At 43.0% G+C, this 25,740-nt stretch overlaps 1 protein-coding gene across 1 annotated transcript in view; it reads left to right on the top strand.

Annotated features, from left to right (window-relative positions):
- Window positions 1–25,740, top strand: part of PDCD10 (programmed cell death 10) — a 102,230-nt gene that overhangs the window by 75,747 nt on the left and 743 nt on the right. The window contains exons 5-7 of the mRNA XM_075340657.1: window positions 7,897–8,023; window positions 22,470–22,548; window positions 23,372–23,454. Of these exons, the coding sequence (XP_075196772.1) occupies window positions 7,897–8,023; window positions 22,470–22,548; window positions 23,372–23,454 (289 nt within the window). The remainder of the gene's footprint in view (window positions 1–7,896; window positions 8,024–22,469; window positions 22,549–23,371; window positions 23,455–25,740) is intronic.

Genomic DNA, 25,740 nt, shown 5'->3' on the forward strand with positions numbered 1-25,740 from the left:
CGTTTCCTCTATCCCAAGCGTAAATTGAGTGCTTTCTTGGATCACTCTGACTTCAGAGAGTCAATCCAGAAACACGACGCTCATCCAGAAAGGCGTTTCTCTAAACGTTCTAAGGATACACGTTTTCCTTTCCCCCCTGATGTGGTCAAGCGCTGGACCCAGTGTCCAAAAGTAGACCCCCCGATTTCCAAACTTGCAGCTAGATCCATAGTTGCAGTGGAGGATGGCGCTTCACTTAAGGATGCCAATGACAGACAGATGGACCTTTGGTTAAAATCTGTCTATGAAGCTATCGGCGCGTCGTTTGCTCCAGCATTCGCAGCCGTATGGGCACTCCAAGCTATTTCAGCTGGTTTAGCAAAAGTGGATGCTATCATACATCCAGCGGTGCCGCAAGTGGCGTCCCTTACCTCGCAGATGTCTGCGTTTGCGTCTTACGCTATCAATGCGGTCCTAGAATCTACCAGCCGCACCTCAATGGCGTCCGCCAATTCGGTAGTTTTGCGCAGAGCCTTGTGGTTAAAGGACTGGAAAGCAGATGCTGGTTCCAAAAAATGTTTAACCAGCTTGCCTTTATCTAGGGATAGACTGTTTGGCGAGCCATTGGCTGACATCATTAAACAGTCCAAGGGTAAAGACTCTTCCTTACCCCAGCCCAGATCAAGCAAACCTCAGCAGAAAAAATGGCAGCAGAGGTTTCAGTCCTTTCGAGGTTCGGGCAAGACACAATTCTCGTCCAAAGGGACTCAGAGGACGCAAAGAGTCTCAGATTCCTGGCGGGCTCACGCACGCCCCAAGAAAGCAAATGGAGGAACCGCTTCCAAAGCGGCTACCTCATGACTTCCAGCCCCCCCCCTCCGCATCTCCGGTCGGGGGCAGGCTCTCCCGCTTTTCCGACATTTGGATGTCACAGGTCAAAGACCGGTGGGTGACAAACATTTTGTCTCGCGGGTACAGAATCGAGTTCAGTTCTCGTCCTCCAGCTCGGTTCTTCAGAACCTCTCCACATCCAGACCGAGCAGATGCCCTGCTGCAGGCGGTGGACTCCCTAAGAGCGGAAGGAGTAGTGGTCCCTGTACCGCCTCAGGAACAAGGGCGAGGGTTTTACTCCAATCTCTTTGTGGTTCCAAAAAAGGACGGCTCGTTCCGTCCTGTTCTGGATCTAAAGCTGCTCAACAATCATGTGCACGCCAGACGGTTCCGGATGGAAACCCTCCGCTCTGTCGTTGCCTCAATGTCTCAAGGAGACTTCCTTGCCTCAATAGACATCAAAGATGCTTATCTCCACGTGCCAATTGCTACAGAACATCAACGTTTTCTACGTTTTGTGATAGGAAACGACCATCTTCAGTTTGTAGCTCTGCCATTCGGTCTGGCGACAGCCCCCCGGGTCTTCACCAAGGTCATGGCGGCGGTGGTAGCAGTCTTGCACTCTCAGGGACACTCGGTGATCCCTTACCTAGACGATCTACTTGTCAAGGCACCCTCTCAAGAGGCATGCCAACTCAGTCTACATGCTACGCTGGAGACTCTACAGACGTTCGGATGGATCATCAACTTTCCAAAGTCGAATCTGTCACCGTCACAGTCGCTAACGTATCTTGGCATGGAGTTTCATACTCTAGCAGCGAGAGTGAAGCTTCCGCTGAACAAGCAGCGGTCCCTACAGACAGGGGTGCAATCCCTCCTTCAAGGCCAGTCGCACCCCTTACGGCGCCTCATGCACTTCCTCGGGAAGATGGTGGCAGCCATGGAAGCAGTTCCCTTTGCGCAGTTTCATCTGCGCCCACTTCAATGGGACATTCTCCGCCAATGGGACGGGAAGTCAACGTCCCTGGACAGGAAAGTCTCTCTTTCCCAGACGGCCAAGGACTCTCTACAATGGTGGCTCCTTCCCACCTCATTGTCTCAGGGAAGATCCTTCCTGCCCCCATCCTGGGCAGTGGTCACGACAGATGCGAGTCTGTCAGGGTGGGGAGCAGTGTTTCTCCACCACAGGGCCCAGGGGACGTGGACTCCGCAGGAGTCCACCCTTCAGATCAATGTTCTGGAAATCAGGGCAGTGTATCTTGCCCTACTGGCCTTCCAACAGTGGCTGGAAGGAAAGCAGATCCGAATCCAGTCGGACAACTCCACAGCGGTGGCATACATCAACCACCAAGGAGGGACGCGCAGTCGGCAAGCATTCCAAGAAGTCCGGCGCATTCTAATGTGGGTGGAGGACACAGCATCCACCATATCCGCGGTTCACATCCCAGGCGTAGAAAATTGGGAAGCAGACTTCCTCAGTCGCCAGGGCATGGACGCAGGGGAGTGGTCCCTTCACCCGGAAGTGTTTCAGGAAATCTGTCGCCGATGGGGAGTGCCGGACGTCGACCTAATGGCGTCCCGGCACAACAACAAGGTCCCGGCATTCATGGCGAGGTCGCGCGATCAAAGAGCTCTGGCGGCAGACGCCTTAGTTCAAGATTGGTCGCAGTTCCGGCTCCCATACGTCTTCCCACCTCTGGCACTCCTGCCCAGAGTGTTACGCAAGATCAGATCCGATTGCAGCCGCGTCATACTCGTCGCCCCAGACTGGCCGAGGAGATCGTGGTATCCGGATCTGTGGCATCTCACGGTCGGTCGACCGTGGTCACTGCCAGACCGACCAGACTTACTGTCCCAAGGGCCGTTTTTCCATCAGAATTCTGCGGCCCTGAACCTGACTGTGTGGCCATTGAGTCCTGGATCCTAGCGTCTGCAGGATTATCCCAAGGAGTTGTAGCCACAATGAGACAGGCTAGAAAGTCGACTTCTGCTAAGATCTACCACAGAACGTGGAAGATTTTCTTATCCTGGTGTTCCGCTCAGGGAGTGTCTCCCTGGCCATTTGCATTGCCCACTTTTCTTTCTTTCCTGCAATCGGGGTTAGAAAAGGGCTTGTCGCTCAGCTCCCTTAAAGGGCAAGTATCGGCACTATCCGTGTTTTTTCAGAAGCGTCTAGCACGTCTTCCTAAGGTGCGCACGTTCCTGCAGGGGGTCTGTCATATTGTGCCCCCGTACAAGCGGCCGTTAGATCCATGGGATCTGAACAGGGTACTAGTTGCTCTCCAGAAGCCGCCTTTCGAGCCTCTGAAGGAAGTTTCCTTTTCTCGCCTGTCACAGAAAGTGGCGTTTCTTGTTGCGATCACATCGCTTCGGCGAGTGTCGGAGCTGGCAGCTCTGTCATCCAAGGCTCCCTTCCTGGTGTTCCACCAGGACAAGGTAGTGCTGCGCCCCATTCCGGAGTTTCTCCCTAAGGTCGTCTCCTCGTTTCATCTTAATCAGGATATATCCTTGCCTTCCTTCTGTCCTCATCCGGTTCACCGGTATGAAAAGGACTTACGTTTGCTAGATCTGGTGAGAGCACTCAGAATCTACATTTCCCGCACGGCGCCCATGCGCCGTTCCGATGCACTTTTTGTCCTTGTCGCTGGTCCGCGCAAGGGGTTGCAGGCTTCTAAAGCCACCCTGGCTCGATGGATCAAAGAACCAATTCTAGAGGCCTACCGTTCTGCGGGGCTTCCGGTCCCTTCAGGGCTAAAAGCCCACTCAACCAGAGCCGTGGGTGCGTCCTGGGCATTACGACACCAGGCTTCGGCTCAACAGGTGTGCCAGGCAGCTACCTGGTCGAGTCTGCACACTTTCACCAAACATTATCAGGTGCATACCTATGCTTCGGCGGATGCCAGCTTAGGTAGAAGAGTCCTGCAGGCGGCAGTGACATCCCCGTAGGGGAGGGCTGTTTTGCAGCTCTAACATGAGGTATCTCTTTACCCACCCAGGGACAGCTTTTGGACGTCCCAATCGTCTGGGTCTCCCAATAGAGCGCTGAAGAAGAAGGGAATTTTGTTACTTACCGTAAATTCCTTTTCTTCTAGCTCTTATTGGGAGACCCAGCACCCGCCCTGTTGTCCTTCGGGATTTTTTTGTTGTTTGCGGGTACACATGTTGTTCATGTTGAACGGTTTTTCAGTTCTCCGACGTTATTCGGAGTTAATTTGTTTAAACCAGTTATTGGCTTCCTCCTTCTTGCTTTGGCACTAAAACTGGAGAACCCGTGATACCACGGGGAGGTATAGCCAGAAGGGGAGGGGCCTTGCACTTTTTAGTGTAGTGCTTTGTGTGGCCTCCGGAGGGCAGTAGCTATACCCCAATCGTCTGGGTCTCCCAATAAGAGCTAGAAGAAAAGGAATTTACGGTAAGTAACAAAATTCCCTTCTTTTAGCATAAAAAAATGGGCTGAAAAACTTGACTTAAACTAGAGTATATGCGTTTTTTGTTTCTTTTTTTTTTGTTTTTTTTTTGGTTTTTTTTTTTTTTAAATCTAGGGATTTTGGGTGTACTTAAATACTGCTGTATGCAATTCATGTAGACAAAGGATATGCTGAAGCTGTGGTAATTGTTTACTAGCATTCTTAACATTTCCTTTAAAGGGAAGGTATCGCGGTTTTTTATTTTTGTATTAAAAATAGTGATTATGAAATCAAGTATTTCTAATACAGCTTATTTAGTTTTTATGTAATTCTTATTTTACTGGAGCCACTGGGAGCTGCCATGCTTTATTTGCCATGTGTGTAACGACAGTAACTCATTCCTTTATGGCAGCCCCTGTGCATAGAGAACAGTAGTCGGGATCCGACCCCATGCAGTACGTTACAGTGGGCGTCTGCTGTGACCTGGACGTGCCCCCTGGGCTGTCCAGATCACAGCAGAGGGAAGAGATCAGCGCCATTACTGTGGAGCTCACAGCGTATGGTGTTTGCTCCAATATACCCCTGTCAACCGCCGGGATGTGTGAGTACGGGCCGCCTCCCCTCCCCCCATTATAGTCTCCAATGACATCCCATCCCTCTGTTCTCCCCAGCCCCTGTTCTGCCGCCGCCCCTCCCCCCGCCCCTCCGTTACCGTCTCCAATGACACCCCCCCCACCCTCCGTTCTCTGCCTGCCGCTGGTGTGTGTGTCTGTGTGTGTGTGTCTGTGTCTGTGTCTGTGTGTGTGTGTGTGTGTGTGTGTGTGTGTGTGTTGATACTGTCTGCTGAGCTGTGTATCTAATCCTATCCTGTGTGATACGGTCTGCTGAGCCGTGTATCTAATCTGCTGTGTGATACTGTCTGCACGGCTTTTTATCTAATTCTCTGCTGAGCTGTGTATCTAATTCTCTGCTGTGTGATACTGTCTGCACAGCTGTGTATCTAATCCTATCCTGTGTGATACTCCTGCTGTCCTTGGTGACACTTTAGGCATTTGCGGTCATCAACAAAATGGCTCTGCACGGTATCCCTACATGTCATTCTGTTATCTGTTGTAAACACTCAGATTAGGAGGAGGAGGCGTGCCATCACACACAGGAGAGCAGACTCCACTCACTTTACTGCAGGCTGTAATGTGAGCTTTTTTTACAGTGGGATTTCTGTAGGATTTCAGCAGCTGCTCCCCCTATTGTTTAACAGTGGAAAATATCACTTTTTTTTTTTTTTTTTTTTTTTATATTTTGCTCAATTAAAAACAAATATTTAAACAAAACATTAAAACATTACTTTTTTTTTCAGTTATTGAATTTTTTTTTTTTTTTTTTTTTTTTGACGATACCTTCCCTTTTAAAAAGAGTGAAGAATGCTTGTCATAGGATCAATCCTCATAAGCTGCCTATATGGGTGTGTAAGTCATAGGAAGTTGAATAGTGATATCAAAGTATCATTTTAATGTTATGGTTTGGTGTGTTTTTTTTTTTTTTTTTCTTTTTTTTTCCATAGGAATTCACGCTTATGAAAGGGAACCAGTCACCAGTATTTTAGTGTTATGCGCTAATTCCACCTGCTTCCTTGGCACCTATGCTGCATTCTGAAAAGTGGTATATTATGTTCCCTACATATCGCCTACAAAACCTTTTTGAATAGCTCCCGCGTTGTATGCAAATGCATCCGGTCTGATGGGTTTCTTTGCCGCGGCTCCTGTCTGTCCTCCACATTGCCAGACAAAATCTCACGCCAGCACAAGGAGATTGTGGTTCATGAAGGCGCACTTTGCTCTGCATCGATGCAGGTTGCTGCTGACGCATTCGCAGTTGGATTTCATGCGGGAAAAGCAAAGTGCGCCTGCACAAACTGCAATCTCCCTTTTGTCCAGCTAAGTGGATGACGCAGGGCACATCATGCACATCACACATCAGTAGGACATCGATTACCAGCGGTGAGGACGGGCAGGAGCCAAGTCAGACACCCATCAGACCGGTTGCATTTCCATACACCGTGCAAGCTATTCAAAAGGTTTTTTGGGGATATGCAGGGGGGGGGGTCAAGGCATAATATACCACTTTTTAGAATGCAGCATAGGTGCTAAGGAAGGAGGTGGAATTGGCTCGTACACTAAAAATACTGTTGACCGGTTATCTTTAATATGTAAATTAGTTGATTAAGATCTTGCCTGTAAGGGTACCGTCACACTTTAGCGACGCTCCAGTGATCCCACCAGCGATCTGACTTGGTCAGGATCACTGGTGCGTCGCTACATGGTTGCTGGTGAGCTGTCAGTAAGGCAGATCTCACCAGCCACCAGCGACGCGTGGAAGCGATTCTGCGCTTGGTAACTAAAGTAAATATCGGGTAACCAAGCGCTTGGTTACCCGAAATTTACTTTGGTTACCAGCGCACACCGCTTAACGCTGACTCCCTGCACTCCTAGCCAGGGTACACATCGGGTTAATAAGCAATCCGCTTCGCTTATTTACCCGATATGTACTCTGGCTACGTGTGCAGGGAGCCGGCACTGGCAGCCGAAGAGCCGCGGACGCTAGTAACCAAGGTAAATTATCGGGTAACCAAGAAAAGCACTTCGCTTGGTTACCCGATATTTTCCTTGGTTACAGCTTACTGCAGGCTGCCAGACGTCTGCTCCCTGCACATTCAGATCGTTGTTCTCTCGGTGTCAAACACAGCGATGTGTGCTTCACAGCAGGAGAGTAATGTCCAAAAAATGAACCAGAGCTGTGTGTAACGAGCAGCGATTTCACAGCAGGGGCCAGATCGCTGCTCATTGTCACACACAGCGAGATCACTAATGAGGTCACTGGGGTGTCACAAAAATCGTGACTCAGCAGCGATCTCGATATGTGGAAAGTACCCCTTAGACATTTATCTTCCTGAGAATCTGCCTCCAGAAGCTTGTTTTAAATGAAAGAGACATTACCAAAAGCTAGCACAGTAGCACTGAACTTTTGTCTTGTAACAAGAACATTAGCAGCTGCAGTCTGCTGTATTGCAGCACTGGCTTCCTGTGAGATGGAAGCTGATTCACTGAGAGGACACTTGGAGATGTGTTTAGTGCTGTCTTGTGTTAGCTCTGCCACGAGATCAGGAGACTTTTTCACTATGTCTCACGTTGGTATCTCCCCCTTTCATTTATAATAACCTCTGGAGGCTGATTCTTGGGGAGATCAGTGTCCAGCCTATAGATCTTAATTGCGTAAGAAAATGTAGTAGAGTTCTCTAGAATGACATCGTATCGCAGATATCAAGGTATAAGTTAATTTAATTCAACTCTGTATGGCCTGCATGCCCCTATAGACAGCTTAATAGGGATGATCCTACTGACAGATTACTTTTAAAGACTTGACAAATTAAAAAGATATGGCTAATGGCTTGGAATTTTTTATTTTTTTCATTAATGTTCAGGTCATCCAACTGATCTTGTTGGTTTTAGGGGTCTGTATGCAGCAAGCATTGAAGATATGGGGAGGGGGGTGGAGGATGATCCAGTTAAAAGGGGAAAGGTGTGGCTGTATTGTTAGTCAAGAGAGAAGGTTGATGTATGATTGCGGAGGGTAAAGCCTTACTTTGAAGCTGACTGCTCTCACTGTTTTTCAATGCACTTAGAATACATGATTGAAAGGCCTGAACCGGAGTTCCAGGAACTGAATGAAAAAGCGCGAGCACTTAAACAGATCCTTGGCAAAATACCTGATGAAATCAATGATAGAGTGAGGTTTCTTCAGACAATCAAGTGAGTGTTATATTACCTTATCACTTTTGCACCCATCTTTTGTTTCGTGTGTGTGTGTGTGTGTGTGTGTGTGTGTGTGTGTGTGTCTAGATAATTAAAGTAAAAGTAAAGTAAAATTCCACAGTTCTTACATAGGATTGTAGTCTTATCCAGTGTTTTTATTCAAAGAGAAAAAAAAGAATTCCCCGACACACAGCGCATGCGGCTCTAAACAGTAATGAAGTGGCTGGAAAGATGGGACTGAAGTGACCAATTCCATTGTGACAATATGAACCCTACAAGAAATACTTAGGTTACCTGTGTTTTTTGGCTCATAAAACACCAGACTAAAGATCCAATCCTTTGGGTGCACACAGTACTCTGCAAAGGTTTTAGGCAGGTGTGGAGGGGAAAAAGGCAGCAAAGTTAATGTTTTCAGAAGTAGGAGGGGGGCGTGGCCATGGCTCAAGCATGTAAGACATGAAGTGCTTGGGCTCCCAGATAAACATCCTAAAAGCAATGGATTATTGATCAACCGTGGGCTTCAAACCATTCACCTAAGCAGTGGATCAATTTAAGATCCTCAGCAGATCAATTTTAATCCATTTAAACAAAATTTATTGGACTGAAATGACCACAGACGCTGTACCTGAGGTGAAGAATGGCCTTCCCTCACAGCTCTGCTGCTGACAGGATGTGGAGATCTAAATGGTGAGAGAAATTTTACTGTGATACCAACTCGCCCTCATCTATAACTTCAACATTTACTTCAAATTTTTACATCTTAGTCATCAATGAATTAATTACATCATAAGAAGATAATTATAGACATTAACATCGTACCTCAGGTCCCACAGCACTGCTGATAATACACAACTGTTCTGACAGAAAGGACTTGTCTCACTTAAAACCAAATAAAATGTCTCCAATTTCCTGGAAATTTCACCCCAATTCCTTACATTAATTAGATCTGTGATAGAAATATCATCTAACACACACTATAACTGTGGGGTGCAGTTTGTCAATGAGTAAATAGTGTGGGATCAGCATATATACCTGCATGGAAGGTGCAGCTGCTCCCGCCCTGTAGGAAGACTTCTGCTCCTAAACTAAAAGCATTCTGAACACCTACAGTCCACCAGTGTCCATATCTATATCTAAGCATCTGTGACCAGACCTACTGATGTCACTGATCGTCACTCCTTCTCTGATGCCAGCACCATTCTGCCTATATTCCTCAATTTTAGTGACTGAAAGGAGGATCCCTGCAATACAACAAGCAGTTACATACTGCTCCAAAGATTCGACTTGTGCCCTATTTTAACTTCAACAAAAATAACAAACCTTTGTGAGAACATACCCACACCTTACAGGATTAATGTGAAAGGGTGCATAAAATAAAAACATCTGTTAAGTTATAATAAGCTAAATTATACTAGTTGTGCCCTAGCATAGAGGAATACATAAGATAGCCACATATCAGTCTACCTGGTCTATTTATGGTTACTCATTCTCAACCAACACCATATCAAGCCCTAGTAAAATTAACCAAAACATTTTTACACCCACGTGGGTAAATAAGAGGGGCTTACCTATTGTGGCAAAACACAAGAAATTTATAACCATCTGACAAACTCTATGCCGACAGCACAGAAACTACGGAGTCATAGTGGGTTGTGCCCGGATTAAAACTAATTAAAGGTACCTGAGTCCACACAAAGAATCCCTGGTACTTGAAAGTTCTGTCTGAAGGAACTTTGCAACAATCCTTGAAAGTAGAGAGGGTCTGAGCGGTTATTCTGACCTACGTGCGATCACTGGACTTCGAGTCACTACGTGGCCTTCCCAACTTGAAAAAAGCGTAACTCTGTGTACCTGTCTTTCTAAGGCTCAATCTTGACAGATACTTCCAAATTATAATAGAAAAAGGGTTTACAGCTCACCTGTCATCCGACGCCATGGGAATCCTCAGAGTGCACGGAGTCCTCCAGCCAGTCCACGCCGGTGAAGCAACAGGAGTGTGAAAGAGTATGGACACGGCACAATATCCTTAAAAATCACTTGTATCCTTTATTGAAAAATGTCATTAAAAATCAGCCAACAAACGCATTGCACCAGACTTCCAAATTATACAATTTTACAAATGGTGACTCACAAACAGAAATCAAACATTCCAAAACCAGGAGTGGCTGCGTCTGGAATACCAAAACCTGGAAGTAGACAAGGGCAACACAAACAAGACATTGGAACAAAACTTGCTCTTCATTCAGTGAAGGATGACTCATGGTCCCAAGAACAAGACTCAACTGGGGAAATTACCATGCTATGAAACCCAGCATCTTCCCGAAATAAGAGAAAAGAAATTGCATCAAAAAAAGATACAGAAGAAGGTTCATCTCTAGACTTGACCCCCAGTCGTCAAAAACAAGAGGGACGACAGTGGAATTTCTTCTCAGCCAGATCCTCTAAAAAATTTTCAATTGACTGACCAACTCATTTTTTTTTTTTTTCTTCTTCAACCTTTTCACCGCATTTAAAGATTCGGTGAAGGCTTATATTTCTCTGAAGACTAATATAGACAAACGTAAGGTTACATTAACTATTGAATCCATGGCACTTAGGGCTGAATGTATGGAGGCAGAGGCAAATTTAACAATCTACAAAAAACATCACCAAAGACCAGGACAAAATGAAAGCAGAAATTAAATTTATCAAGACAAAGTTGACTGACTTGGAAGACAGACGCAATAATAAAATTTGAGGCATCCCAGAGTCAAAAATGAGGAGCTCAAAAAATACATCAAAGATATTATAAAGTTGGCAAGTCAAAGTCTTTCAGAGCTAGAACTACTAATAGACCATGCACATAGACTACCTAAACTGAATTTCTTGAGCCCAAACATCCCCAGAGAGATGATTCTCAAAATACTTTTCTACCATACAAAACTTATGACTTGCCTAAAGAAAAACAAAACATTACCATTACAATACGAGCGATTTAAAGATCTTTGCAGACGTCACACGAAACTCTGAATCAAAGAAAAGAATTGAGGAAAATTACAGAAATTCTTCGTCTAAAAAATATAAGCTATAGATGGGGCTTTCCAACAAAAATTCTTCATCAACATCAAGGGAAAACTAATGTCATACAAAGCGTTGAGGATGGCCTTAAGAAGCTAAAAGAGCAAAATATCCACATAAGTTAACCAAGGAGTTACCGAATAGCCTTTTCAATTACAGCATGTATCCAATTTCATAATCTACAATGGATGTAATTGGGATGACATAAACTTTCGCTCCAATAGAGATGGTGCTCTTTTGCACTGTAGTCACTATCCACGGACTTCATGAAACTGTTTTACAAGAAGTTATAAGTTTCTGTTCTAACCTTCTTTTCCTCTCTAGGTCAAGTATTAGAATCACAATATTTGCATGTCTTCATCAATATTTTAAATATTCAGTATCTTTCCCACCTGAGAATTGAAGTAACAGCAGTAAAAATGATAAAATGAGTGTTTTAATTTTATGTCTTTAAATGTTAATGGTCTTAATAGCCCCAATAAGAGATTCAGGACTTGGAAGCTAATAAAATAATCTAGGGTAGATATTGTAGGCATACAGGAGACACAATTGTAATCTGTCAATACTTCCAAATTTACAAATAGATTTGCCACACATTTTTAGCCTCAAATATAAAAAAAAAAACTGCAGGTGTGAGCATTATAATAAAAAAAAAAGACCTGACATTTGAAAAATGTATTAGTCCTGTCAGATGAACATGGTAGATTTACTATATTAGTGTGTAAAAATTAATGATATCTTTACGATTTGTTAACTTGTATGCACCAAATACGGGTCAATTTACTTTTTTGAAGAAACTACTGAAGAGAATTGGAGAATACCAGAAAGGTGAGTTGGTAGTCTTTGGAGACTTCAATGTTGTGCCTAACGGAAAAATTGGATTCTTCAACCCATACAAGAATGTTTTCACACAATTTTGATCCATGGTTAGGAAGAGAAGAATTCTTTGATATGTTTAGGTGTCTTGACTCTTCTTTGGTAGAATACACCTATTATTCAGATAGGCATAAATCTTTTGCACGAATTGACCTAGTTATTAGAATTTTAACATCTTTTAACAAAGTTTAAAAAAAAATTGCAATAGAACCAAGGTCATGGTCAGATCATTCACTAATCCTTTATAGTTTTAAATTCGGACCACCCATAAGACAAGACAGACTTTGGAGAGCTAAGGCTGCTTTCACACTACGTTATTTTTTAACATGCGTCCTGAACGTTTTTTTTGCGCAAAAATGGATCCAGTGCAAATGCATTTTCACTTCAATGCATTTTCACTTCAATGCATTTGCAATGGACTCGCGTCAACATGCGTTCACATGCGTTTGCGTGCATTATAGTGAGGATCCAGTGAGTTGCAGTTTAACATTTTTCAAAAACTCTACTTGTAGCGTTTTTGAGCTGCGTCCAAATACTGCAAATTGCTGGATCCTGACTAAACTGCATGCAAACGCATGTGAACGCTGGCATGCTGATAGACAGGATCCTGCTTGCTCTACTGAGCATGCACAGAAACCAGCCTGAGGTGATCAGTCCCTCTCCCCCTCCCGCTCTCTCTCCCCCTCCCTCTCCCTCTCCTCTCTCCCCCCCGCCTGAGAGCTGCGGACACTCGTAACCAAGATAAATATTGGGTAACCAAGCAAAGCGCTTCTCTTAGTTATCCAATGTTTACGTTGGTTTCGTGTGCAGTGAGCAGGCATCCCGGCTCCTAGCACCTGCGGATGCTCGTAACCAACGTAAATATCGGGTATCCAAGCAAGTTACCCGATGTTTACCTTGGTTATGAGCCTCCACAGCTGTCAGAAGCCGGCTCCCAGTCTCACGTTCGGTTCCACTGACTCCCGATCACATGACTCCAATGCCCGCCCATAAACTTAAAGTGACAGGATCCTGCAAAATATTGTTTTTTTTTTTGCTGTAAAAGCAGGATCCGCTTTTACAGCAAAAAAAGTTCATGACGCATGTTAAAAAAAAAAAAAAACGTAGTGTGAAAGCAGCCTAATACATATTTATTACAGCATCCTTTATACAGGGATGAAATTGAAAAAAACATTACTAATTATTTTCAAGATAATTCTACAGAAGAGATCTGTATTCACTGTTTGAAATGCCTGTAAGGCAGTTCTGAGAGGCAAACTCATAAAGCTGAATATTGGGCTTAAAAGAAAAAACAAAGCAAAAATAGCAATCACCAACAAAATTAGAGAATTAGAAATAAAACAGGAAAAAACAACTCCAGAAATCAATAATTGAAAACTGTTAGAAGAATTTGATAAAATTATTCAAAGGGTCAAAACAAACCACTACCATTCAAATAACAAGCCTTCTAAAGTGTTTGCAACTAAAATCAAACAACAAAAAAGTAGAATCTTACAAGTGAAAATAATCTAAACCAAACATGCAAACATACAAAAGACATAGCAGAAGCCTTTGCCCAATACTACTCTGAATTAAACAACCTAAAGAGTGACCCTAATTTGTTAGCTCCAACGGAGGACCTAACCAATAAGTTCCTAGACTCCCTGCAACTGCCTTCACTCTCCAAAACTAACTTGGAGTACTTAAACTTGCCATATACAGAAATGGAGGTTGCAAACACAATTAAGTCAGTAAAGCTAAGGAAATCACCAGGCCCTGATCGGTTTCAAAATGATTATAAAAATTTTGCCCAAGTACCTTTGCCTCACCTAACAAAACTTTCAAAGTAGCTCTGGAAAGCTTGGTTCTGAAGGAAATGCTAGAGGCCACGGTTGTTTTCCTACCAAAAGGGAAGGGCGACCATGATGATTTAGCAAACTATAGGCTAAAGTCCCTATTAGACACTGATACAAAAATTCTAGCAAAATTTGTAGCCTCGAGAATTCAGACTTGTATCCCTGATCTAATTAATTTTGATCAGGTTGGTTTTATCAAAGGAAGACACATCTCAGATGCAACCCGGAAAGTAATCAATATTATGAAACGTAGAAAATAAAATTCCCTCAGCAGTTTTCAGCATCCAGAGCGAGAAGGCTTTTGATGGAGTACACTGGGGGTTTTTATTTGCCACTCTAAAGAAATTTGGGTTTAGAGACTAAATACTAAACTGCATCACGGCATTATACACGTCACAATCAGCGAGAATTTATACAAACTATCAACTATCTGACAGTTTTCCCCTCTCAATCGGCACCAGACAAGGATGTCCCTTGTCTCCGAGTCTATTTGCCTTATTCATAGAGCTGCTGGCAGAGAGAATTAGACTCAATGGAAAAATTAAAGGGATAAGTCTTAAGAGGCAATAAAAATCGACATTTGTGGATGATATTCTTATCACTATTTTGGACCCACTGAATTCAACCAGAAATTTGATAGACATTATTTTTTTTTTTTTTTTTAAGGCTTTTATGGTCTCTTTATACAAAGTGAATGAAGCAAAGTCACAAATCTTAGTACTTTGTCTTGATAAAAAAGTTGCAGGAGATCATGTAAAAGGAATTTTCATTTAAATGGGAGAAAATACAAGTTTCGTAACTAGTTATCTAACGAAACCTGTCAAGAATATTATTCAAACGAATATGACAAACCTATACAAAACAATTCAGCAAGTCTTCTTGAAATTAAAAGAAACAGAGCGGTCTTGGATGGGGAAAATATTAGCTTTCAAAATGTTTTTTACCCACGTTTTTATACAATTAGGTCAATCCCTTTTAATCATCCCAAAGAATTCTAACAGCCTTTGTTTGGAACCGCAACAAACCAAGAGAGGGGAAAAAAAATATATTGGTGAAACGTAAAAAGAGGTGGTTTGGGCCTCCCAAATCTTTATGCCTATTACCATGCTAGTATACTCAAAATGAGCCAAAGATGGCTGCAGGAAAATGACAGCTCTTCATGGTTGAAAATTGGAGAGTTCTTGAGTAAAAACAAATCTCTACAAGCCTTAATTATCTCACATTTAATAGATAAAAATAAACCTGTTCCCAAAAATGAGTTATTAAAAACCACTATTCTATCATGAAAATACTTGTTAAACCGGCTTGATAAGATTCAGGATAAAAACGTCTTTAAAATATATACCACTAGAAGTCTTGGAGCTTATTGGACCAGGATTTAACCTGAGGGAGTGGAAAAAACAAGGGATTGGTAATCTTATTGGAATCATTGAAGGGGCTAAAATATCCTCTTTTGACTATACAGTCTAAGTATAAAATCCCCAACTCAGAAATTATAAACTGGGCAAATCATCACTATTTAATAAGAAATTACTTTTATACTCCCTATAAACATAACCAACCTCCTAAATAATCCCTCAAGGCTTTTATTCTGGCAAACTAATATACCGTATTTTTCACATAAGACTCACCCCCAAATTTGGTGAAGGAAGAGAATTTTTTTTTTTTTTTTTTTTAATTTTAAATGGGGTTCGTCTTATGCCAGTGTTCGTTTGACAAATCATAAATCATGCTAAAATTTGTCCCCTTAATCTGGAAATGGCCCCCTTATATTGAATATAGCCCCCTTGTGCTGCCACATGTCCCCTATTGCTGGCATACGTCCCCTTCAACTGGCACAGGTCTCCAATAGATGGCACAAGTCCCCCTGTGCTGCCCATGGCCCCCTGTGGCTGGCACTCGTCCCCTTGTGTTTAAATATTTGCTCCCATGCTGCTGTCCATAGTAAAATAAACACTTTTTTTGTTTTTTTTTACTTATTTTCTCCAGCGCTGTAATCCCGGTGTCTCCCTCCGTGCTGCTGAGCTCCTGCACTTACTCGTTCTCGGGGCCGGTCTTGTGATCGGCACAGCAGAGTGACATAATCTCTGCGTGCCTGATCACAGCGGCAGCAGGGAGACCGGGGAGACACCGGGAGATCAGCGCTGGAGGCGGTAAGTAAAGATTTTTTTAATTTTACTATGGGCAGCAGTATGGGGGCCATATCTAACACTGGGGGGGGCATGTGCCATCAAAGGTGGGCGCAGGCACATATAATATGCGCCGCTCTCCCAGCCCATCACCGCGGTGCGATTTCAGCACCACGGTGATGGACAGCGGCAGTGCATACTATGAGTGAAAGCAGGGGATCTCACACTGACTCCTGCAGCCTTCACAAGCCTGCCTCAGCCTCCAGCACCGCTCCAAAGCTGCCCCTTCCTCCCCTGGGCCCTGCAGTAGGGGGTGCATCTTATAATCTGTATATTCGGATTATAAGATTACTCCCCCCAAAAAAAAATAGTTGGGAACAAAAGTGCGTCTTATAAAGTGAAAAATACACTAATATGTAATATAATGATTTTAATGAGGATATGGGAATTAACAAAGACACAAACATAATAGCATGGGAAAATGAGCTCAATATTATACTTGACAATGATCAGTTTTGAGAAGCATTGGAAATAACTTAAATTCGCTTTGTATCACTCTCCAAGAGACTCATTACAAAGTACTTTCAAGATGGTATCTTACTCCGTATAAATTAAACATAATAAACCCCAATTGTTCATCAGACTGTTGAAGAAATTGCGATGAGATAGGTAACTGTCACACATTTTTGTCCTGTAAGGAACTATACCTTCTTTGGAGGGACATCAAAAATGTAATTTTAAGACTTACTAAACTAAATAGTTTAACCTCTCAGTTAGTCCTTTTCTCAATAGGTTTGGCTCAAGTCCCAGTCAAATTCGGACATATAATTTGCCACATCTTGTTAACAACCAAACTAGCAATCGCTTCAAAATGAAAACAAACTCAAGTGCCCTCCATAAATGATATCATAGACAGAGTGTCCTGGCATAACATGTACGAATATAACTTCGCATTAAGAGGAAAACAAATAGGAAAATATAATATAAGATGGAAACCCTGGACTGATATCTTCAACAGTCCATTGCAACTAAAAAACATCTAGAATGATTGTTCTCTTTTCTCAGGTAATTAAGCATGGGAAAATATTTAGTAAAACTTATTAAATTGTTTTAAAATGTGAATCATTATGTAAACTGCTCATTCCTTTCCCCTTACTGTGCCCCCCTTCTTTTTTTTTTTTTTTTTTTCTCCCTCTCCCCAAAATCTTTCCCAGGTTTTCCCAATAGTTACCTTTCCTAACCCCCCCCCTATTAAATGTTGGTTTAAATACTTTGGAAATCAAATAAAAACAATTTATACACAGAAGTAGAGGGATTAATATTTTGTATTGATTTAAAAAAATTTGAATAAGCAAAAGAAATCTGAATCGATATCTGGTGTGACCACACTTTGCCTTCAAAACTTCATCAGATCTTCCAGATACTTTGAACAAAGTCTCTAAAGCAAAGATCACATATCCAGCAGCAATCCTTTTGCAAAAAGTTCTGCAGACACTACTTTTATTAGTTTTTAAATAACTGTTTTTAGTTGGATCAGTTCTTGTAACATTGAAGTCTATAGAATACAGATTTCTATATTAGCAATCTGTTTTTCTTTCATTGTTCATTAAGGCCACTTCTGGCCAGACTTCTCTCCAAAAGTGGATGGGTGTAACTGGAGCTCACCAGTTGCTGCCAGTTCTGATGCAGTATAGCTACCTTGTCTTGTTGCTATGCAGTGTTGCCATGGTGTATATCGGACGTGAAACTGTCTTCTACAAACTCGCTTTTTGTAGTACAGGTAGGATGTTTCTCACCCAGTTTTAAGCCTCCTACACGGTTGTGTGTTTCAGTTAATGACTATTTCAACCTTTACATGACAATGATTGATCTCTCCTGTTTTTGTACTGTTTTGGCTACTCCTACCAGACTATAATCTTAAATCCTAGCTCTATACAACTGCGCCTAGAAGAAATGATTGTTTTGAAGGCAAAGGGTGGTCACTCCAGATTTTGATTTGTTCCTCCTTTTGTTCACCTTGCATTTTAATTGTTAAAAATTAACCATAAGCACTTTTATATTTGAATTTTTATCCCCCCCCCCCCCCCCCAAATGTTTGCACAGTGCTACATAGCTAATGTGTTTTTGCTAAATTCACACTGCATTTGGCAGGACTGTAGATCTGGCTTATGTAGTGTTACATGTAGTTTTATTTAATTCTGTATGCAGGTATTGAGGAGTATAGATGACTGCACTGAATGCAGTATGGGCTGAGGGATCCCTGTGTAGAAAGGACTTCTGTTGGTATTAGAGGGGATGGATCACGAAGGCAAATACTTTCACATGAGACCTCTTAAAGGGAAGGTGTCTTCCAAAAAACAAAAACAAAAAAAAAAAAACTGAAAAGATCGGTCAATTCTTAATGTTTTATTTAAATATTTGTTCTTAATTGAGCAAAATATAAAAAAAATTAAAGTTTGATATTTTCCACTCTTAAACACTAGGAGGAGCAGCTGCTGAAATCCTACTGTAGAAGTAGCTGAGATTACAGCTGCAGTAAAAGTGGGCAGAATCTGCTCTCCTGTGTGTCCTGTCACCTTCCCCTCCCAATCTTGATGTTTCCAACAGGATAAGGGAAGATGAAATTTAGGATCACAGTGCGGAGCCATTTTGTTGGGGACCACAAATGTCTAAAGTGTCACAAAGGACAGCTGCGTAGTGCTCCCCACATAGTGATCTGCACGCCCTGGTCCAGCAATGCTCTGCCTCATGCACGCCCACCCACAAAGTTCTGGCACATGCACGCCAGCAACGCTCTGCCATGCGCACGCACACAATGCTGTGCCACATGCACGCCCACACACAATGCTCTGCCACATGCACGCACACAGTGTGTGTGTGTGTGTGTGTGTGTGTGTGCACAATATGTATATACTGTGTGACCGAGCAACCAGCATGAGGGCGGCGCACCCGGTGTGTGTATATACTGTATACTGTGTATATACAGTACAGACCAAGTTTGGACACACCTCAAAGAGTTTTCTTTATTTTCATGACTCTGAAAATTGTAGATTCACATTGAAGGCTGTGGAATGAAATACTTAACAAAAAAGTGTGAAACAACTGAAAATGTCTTATATTCTAGGTTCTTCAAAGTAGCCACCTTTTTGCTTTGATAACTTCTTTGCACACTCTTGGCATTCTCTTGATGAGCTTCAAGAGGTAGTCACTGGAAATGGTTTTCACTATACAGGTGTGCCCTGTCAGGTTTAATAAGTGGGATTTCTTGCCTTATAAATGGGGTTGGGACCATCAGTTGTGTTGTGCAGAAGTCTGGTGGATACACAGCTGATAGTCCTACTGAATAGACTTAAAATTTTGTATTATGGCAAGAAAAAAGCAGCTAAGTAAAGAAAAACAAGTGGCCATCAATATTTTAAGAAATGAAGGTCAGTCAGTCTGAAAAATTGGGAAACTTTGAAAGTGTCCCCAAGTGCAGTGGCAAAAACCATCAAACGCTAGAAAGAAACTGTCTCACATGAGGACCGCCCCAGGAAAGGAAGACCAAGAGTCACCTCTGCTGTGGAAGATAGGTTTATCCGAGTCACCAGCCTCAGAAATCGCAGGTTAACCGCAGCTCAGATTAGAGACCAGGTCAATGCTGCACAGTTCTAGCAGCAGACACATCTCTAGAACAACTATTAAGAGGAGACTTTGTGCAGCAGGCCTTCATGGTAAAATAGCTGCTAGGAAACCACTGCGAAGGACAGGCAACAAGTAGAAGACTTGTTTGGGCTAAAGAACACAAGGAATGGACATTAGACCAGTGTAAATCTATGCTTTGGTCTGAGTCCAAATTTGAGGTCTTTGGATCCAACCACCATGTCTTTGTGCGACGCAGAAAAGGTGAACGGATGAACTCTACATGCCTGGTTCCCACAGTGAAGCATGGAGGAGGTGGTGTGATGGTGCTTTGCTGGTGACGCTGTTGGGGATTTATTCAAAAGTGAAGGCATACTGAACTAGCATGGCTACCACAGCATCTTGCAGCGGCATGCTATTCCATCCGGTTTGCGTTTTAGTTGGACCATTTATTTTTGAACAGGACAATGACCCCAAACACACCTCCAGGCTGTGTAAGGGCTATTTGACTAAGGAGGAGAGTGATGGGGTGCTATGCCAGATGACCTGGCCTCCAGTCACCAGACCTGAACCCAATCGAGATTGGTTTGGGGTGAGCTGAACCACAGAGTGAAGACAAAGGGCCTACAAGTGCTAAGCATTTCTGGGAACTCCTTTCAAGACTGTTGGAAGACCATTTCCGGTGTCTACCTCTTGAAGCTCATCAAGAGAATGCCAAGAGTGTGCAAAGCCGTAATCCAAGCAAAAGGTGGCTACTTTGAAGAACCTAGAATATAAGACACATTTTCAGTTGTTTTCACTTTTTTTTTTTTTTTAGTATTTCATTCCACATGTGTTAATTCATAGTTTTGATGCCTTCAATGTGAATCTACAATTTTCAGTCCTGAAAATAAAGAAAACTCTTTGAATGGGGAGGTGTGTCCAAACTTTTGGTCTGTACTGTATACTGTGTAACCAAGCAGCATGAGGGCGGCGGAGCCAGCGTGTGTTTATATAACTATACTGTGTATGTGACCGAGCAGCATGAGCGTGTGTGTGTGTGTGTGTGACCGAGCAGCATAAGGGCGACGGAGCCAGTGTGTGCATATACTATATACCGTGTGTATATACTAGGTGTGTGACCGAGCAGCATGATGGCAGCGGATCCAGTTTGTATAGTCATATGAAAAAGTTTGGCCACCCCTATTAATGTTAACCTTTTTTCTTTATAACAATTTGGGTGTTTATGAAACTGAAATAGCTGTTGCAAACACACAAATTGTTATAAAGAAAAAAGGTTAACATTAATAGGGGTGCCATAACTTTTTATGACTGTATACTATATACTGTATATACGGTCTACTCTATATACGGTGTACAAAAAATGCTCTGCATGCGTACACACAATGTTCTGCATGCACGCATACACAATGCTCTGCTGCATGCACGCCGGCAGCGGGGGGTGTCACTGGAGACTGTAACGGGGAGGGTAGGCGTCCCATACTCACACGTGTCGCCGGTTGACAGGGGGAAAGTAGAGCAAACAGCATATGCTATGAGCTCCACAAACATTGTTCTGATCTCCTCCCTTTGCTGTGTTCTGGATAGCCCAGGGGGCGCATCCAGGTCACAGCAGGGAGATCTCCTGTATTAAGTATAGTCTGAGCCCGACCACTGTCTTCTATGACCTGGGCGCTGCCATAAAGGAGGTGAGCAACTCTCGCTACACACAGCAAATCCAAGATGGCAGCGCCCAGTGCTTCAGTAAAACTAGAATTGAATAAAAACTAGTGAGGTTAAATTTATATTAATACTTTTTTTCATAATCACGATTATTAATGCAAAATAAAAAAAAAAAAATGCGGCACCTTCTCTTTTAAAGCTGGGTTGTAGAACTGCTGAGTATCTGCAGTAAGGGGTACTTCACACACAGCGTGATCGCTACGGAGATCGCTGCTGAGTCACGTTTTTCTGTGACCTCATTAGCGATCTCGCTGTGTGTGACACTGAGCAGCGATCTGGCCCCTGCTGTGAGATTGCTGCTCGTTACACACAGCCCTGGTTCGTTGCTCTCCCGCTGATAAGCACACATCGCTGTGTGTGACAGCGAGAGAGCAACAATCCTGAATGTGAAGGGAGCAGGAGCCGGTGTCTGACAGCCTGCGGTAAGCTGTAACCAAGGTGGTTACCCGATATTTACCTTCGTTACCAGCCTCAGCAGCTCTCACGCTGCCAGTGCCGCCTCCTGCTCCCTGCACACGCTAAGTTAAGCGGTGTGAGCTGGTAACTAAGGTAAACATCGGGTAACCATACCCGATGTTTACCTTAGTTACCAGTGTCCGCAGCTTCCAGACGCCGGCTCCGTGCAAGGCTTGCACGTCGCTGCTGGCTGGGGGCTGGTCACTGGTCGCTGGTGAGATCTGCCTGTTTGACAGCTCACCAGCGACCATGTAGCGATGCAGCAGCGATCCTGACCAGGTCAGATCGCTGGTCGGATCGCTGCTGCATTGCTAAAGTGTGACGGTACCCTTAGCCTGAACAGGTCAATCTGTGTAATTCCAGGGGCAGGCATTTAATTGAATAACTGCCATATATTACATTTTGAAACTGACTTGTATTTTAAAAATAAATCCAATATGGTGTTTCCAATTACAACAAAACCACAATACTCTGCTCTTAAATCCCCCACTATGTGACATGTGTTGGTTTCCCTAGGACATGTCTTGGATGCAGTAACATGATGCACAATGCTGTACATGTGACTGTATCCTAGTTTTTTGTTTGTTTTTTTTTTTTGGGGGGGGGGGGGGTTTCTCCCCTCCTCCTCCTTATCCACGGCATATACTGATATTGGAGCATTTAATCTGGCCTTTTGTCTTTTTATAGATAATCTAGCTTTTCCCATTTTGTGTGTGGTATGTGTAATATTATGTTTTTCTCTTACAGGGACATTGCGAGTGCGATAAAGGAACTTCTTGACACAGTCAACAATGTTTTCAAAAAATATCAATATCAGAACCGTAGGGTAAGTTTGTCTGATTCCAGCCTTAACTTATTTTACCAAACCTGCTAGTAAGATGTCTGCTCCATATGCCTTCTACATTTCTACCAGCTTCTTCTCCATACCCAATTCTTATCCATATATTATGTCCCTGTGCCAGTATAGGAGTGAGATAGACCAACCATGAACACAAAACTGATGGCTGTAGATGATGAGCCTGTGTGGCGAGACAGCTGCCAGGTTTCCATGGCTGTTTTTCCCACTTTTTTTTTTTTTTTTTTTGTCCATGCCAGTTTAGTGTGAATAATCAGACTGGTTGGCTGCAATGCGCGGCTGACAATCCCTATACCTGTGAGATCCATAACCATCGAAGTGTAGTAGCCAGAGTGGTGCAGATTGAAAGCCGTGCCGTAAAGCAGACCCTTCTAAGTCTGCACGTGGGTCTGTGATGTGAGGGTCCTTCCGCATTACTTTTTTTTTTTTTTTTTTTTTATTTTTCAGTTTAGCCAAATAGTACCTTTTTTAAAACGTCTGACGCAGTAGGTGCAGTGATTTCATATGATCGTTAAAAAAGAACGATAACTAGTAATGGGCGAATAGTAACTATTCATGTTTGGATTATCCTTATCGAGTACTGTTCCAGTTTTCTTCATGGCAAAAAAATGCTCTGGTTCCCTATTGACTTGCATTATGTTTGTTATTCGTGACAAATACCGGAATAGTACTTTCGGATTTGTTACGAATAACACGAACAGTTACTATTCGCACATCTCTTACGATAACATGCCTGTTAGTTGTGACGAGACTGCATTGTTTTTCATTACTGACTTATTCTGTTTCATTACAGGCACTTGAACATCAAAAAAAAGAATTTGTAAAATACTCTAAAAGTTTTAGTGATACTCTCAAAACCTATTTTAAAGATGGAAAGTAAGTACTTTTCTGTAACGTGACTCCTTGCAGTGCAATCTTCAGCTGAGTTTTGTGCAGACCAGCCCCCTAGTGGCCACAGGTCATAATTGGATGCAATGCTACATATGTAGAGACCTAAATTGTCTCATTTATGGCTTGTGATTGTTTTCTTAAGCATGGAAAAGTATATGCACTTCATAAAGCCAACAAAGGTGTAATATTAAGATGTAATGTAAAGGCACCTTATCCCCACCCCTCCTTTCTCATACACAATACACAGCTGCTGGATGAGCGTCTGGCAGCTCTAGACGACACCCCCCCCCCTCCCTTACCTCCCCACCCATATATAGGGAGAATCATCGGATTAGCCAAGAATTTCTGTGTTCCATGAGGGAGCTTCTGCTAAGCTCCTGTGGTGATAGCTTATCTCATTGAAAGTAAAAGGCTTGGCAGTGTGAAATTTGGACACTCCGGATCCTCCGACTTAGTCTATCTGAATAGAAGGCTTCCAACTCTTCTCTGACAGATTGTCAGCTGAGCCTACCGATGTATGCTAGTTTAATCAGTCTATTGTGTGCAGGGGGGGGGGGGGGGTCAAAAGGTGTACTCCACCCACATAACAGGTAATTGGTTCAGGACACCTCTTTGGGACTTTTGCACGCTATCTGGTGATCTCCCACCCGTTACTCTCCAGATATCTGCCCCACTCGCCTCATGATATTTAAGTGAGTGGAGTAGGACCAACCATTTATACACCAGGTCTGGTAGCAGAAGTCTATAGTCCCGATGCTTTCATTGTACCACATCCTGTTAATGGCAATGTCCATTTACACAATTACTAGTAAATATAAATGGAAGGGCTGTTTGGGAAGGCCACATAGTTTGGGAGTAATGAATGACTTTTACTACTTTTGCGTTTTACAAAGATGTAATTCATAAAATATAATCGGCTTTGTTGTAATGTCACCCAATCAAAGCAATAACTGGAATTTCTGTTCCCCGGACTTTTCAGTTTTACTAAGTAACTAGAAATGTATGAGGTGCTGTTACAAGCTGGAATATAGATCATACTCTATTATAAGTAGATGGTCAGACAAGGCCTTGTTGAAATGTTGGCTTGCCAGACCTCATCCACATTTTTACTTTTGGGACATAATCAAACAATCGGCATATATTACTATTACAAAAAGTTAGGGATATTTGGCTATCGGGTGACATTTCAGGATGATCCTAAAATGCTCTCTAAGTTTAATGTTAATGTGATCCTCTCTAAACCTTCGATTGTACACGTCCAACTGTTCAAAGTTTCAGTATGTTTTCCACAACTTACTGTTCTCTAACAAGGAGCCTAATGGCAAAATTCATGACAGGTATTTGATCCATGAATGGCCCAGTAAATTTAGGGGTTCAGTAACTGAACAGTCCTTATGCTATTCACATTTTGACATCATGAGACCAAGACAATATCTATTGATCAACAATACATCGCCATTCTGTGCCTCTAAGTAGAATGTTCTCAGACGGAAGAGGCCACTGAGCTTAGTGTCAGTGTCAGCAGGTTACAACAGACTGGAAGAGTCACAGAAAGGCATAGAAGTGGACGTCCTTTGGCCACATCCCTCACTGATGACCGCTGCATTGTGAACAATGCCTTTCGTGACCTGATGATTAATGCCACACAACTCCAGGCACATTTTAAGGGGGGTGAGAGGCACCAAAGTGTCACGTCAGACCACTTGAAACAGTTTAGATCAGTTTGGGCTGCATGATAGACAACCTGAAGGCTATCTGACCACATCACAAGGCACAGGTATCATTGCGTTACTAGATAAGGGACTAGTGGACCTTAGTACTGTTCACTGATGAAAGTCAATCCAAACTGAGCAGAAATGATGGCCACCAATCATGTTGATGTCAAGGAGAGCGTTATGCATCAGCCACTGTTGTCACCAGAGGAGCCTTTGTTGTTGATGGTACAGTGTGAGCAGATGTGTGTAGTTAATACAGAGCTGCCCTACACTTTGTGAATAGTACAGTGACAAACCCCTACTAATGCATGAACAACACAGGCCTAATTTCATCTTCATGGACGACAATGCTTAAGCCCATAGAGGTCAAATCATTAGGGAATGGCTGCTGGAGACTTGTGTACGTCAAATTGAGTGGCCTGCACGTTCTCCAGACCTAAATCTCCTAGCTGATCCCATACATTTTGAGAGTCTGTGTAGAGGCTTGTAACTCTGTACCCCAAAACTTCAATGACCTGAGAGCTGACCTTCAAGAAGAGTGGGATGCAGATAACTC

The sequence above is a fragment of the Anomaloglossus baeobatrachus genome, chromosome 3 (genome assembly GCF_048569485.1).
Source record: "Anomaloglossus baeobatrachus isolate aAnoBae1 chromosome 3, aAnoBae1.hap1, whole genome shotgun sequence".
NCBI classification, from domain to species: domain Eukaryota; kingdom Metazoa; phylum Chordata; class Amphibia; order Anura; family Aromobatidae; genus Anomaloglossus; species Anomaloglossus baeobatrachus.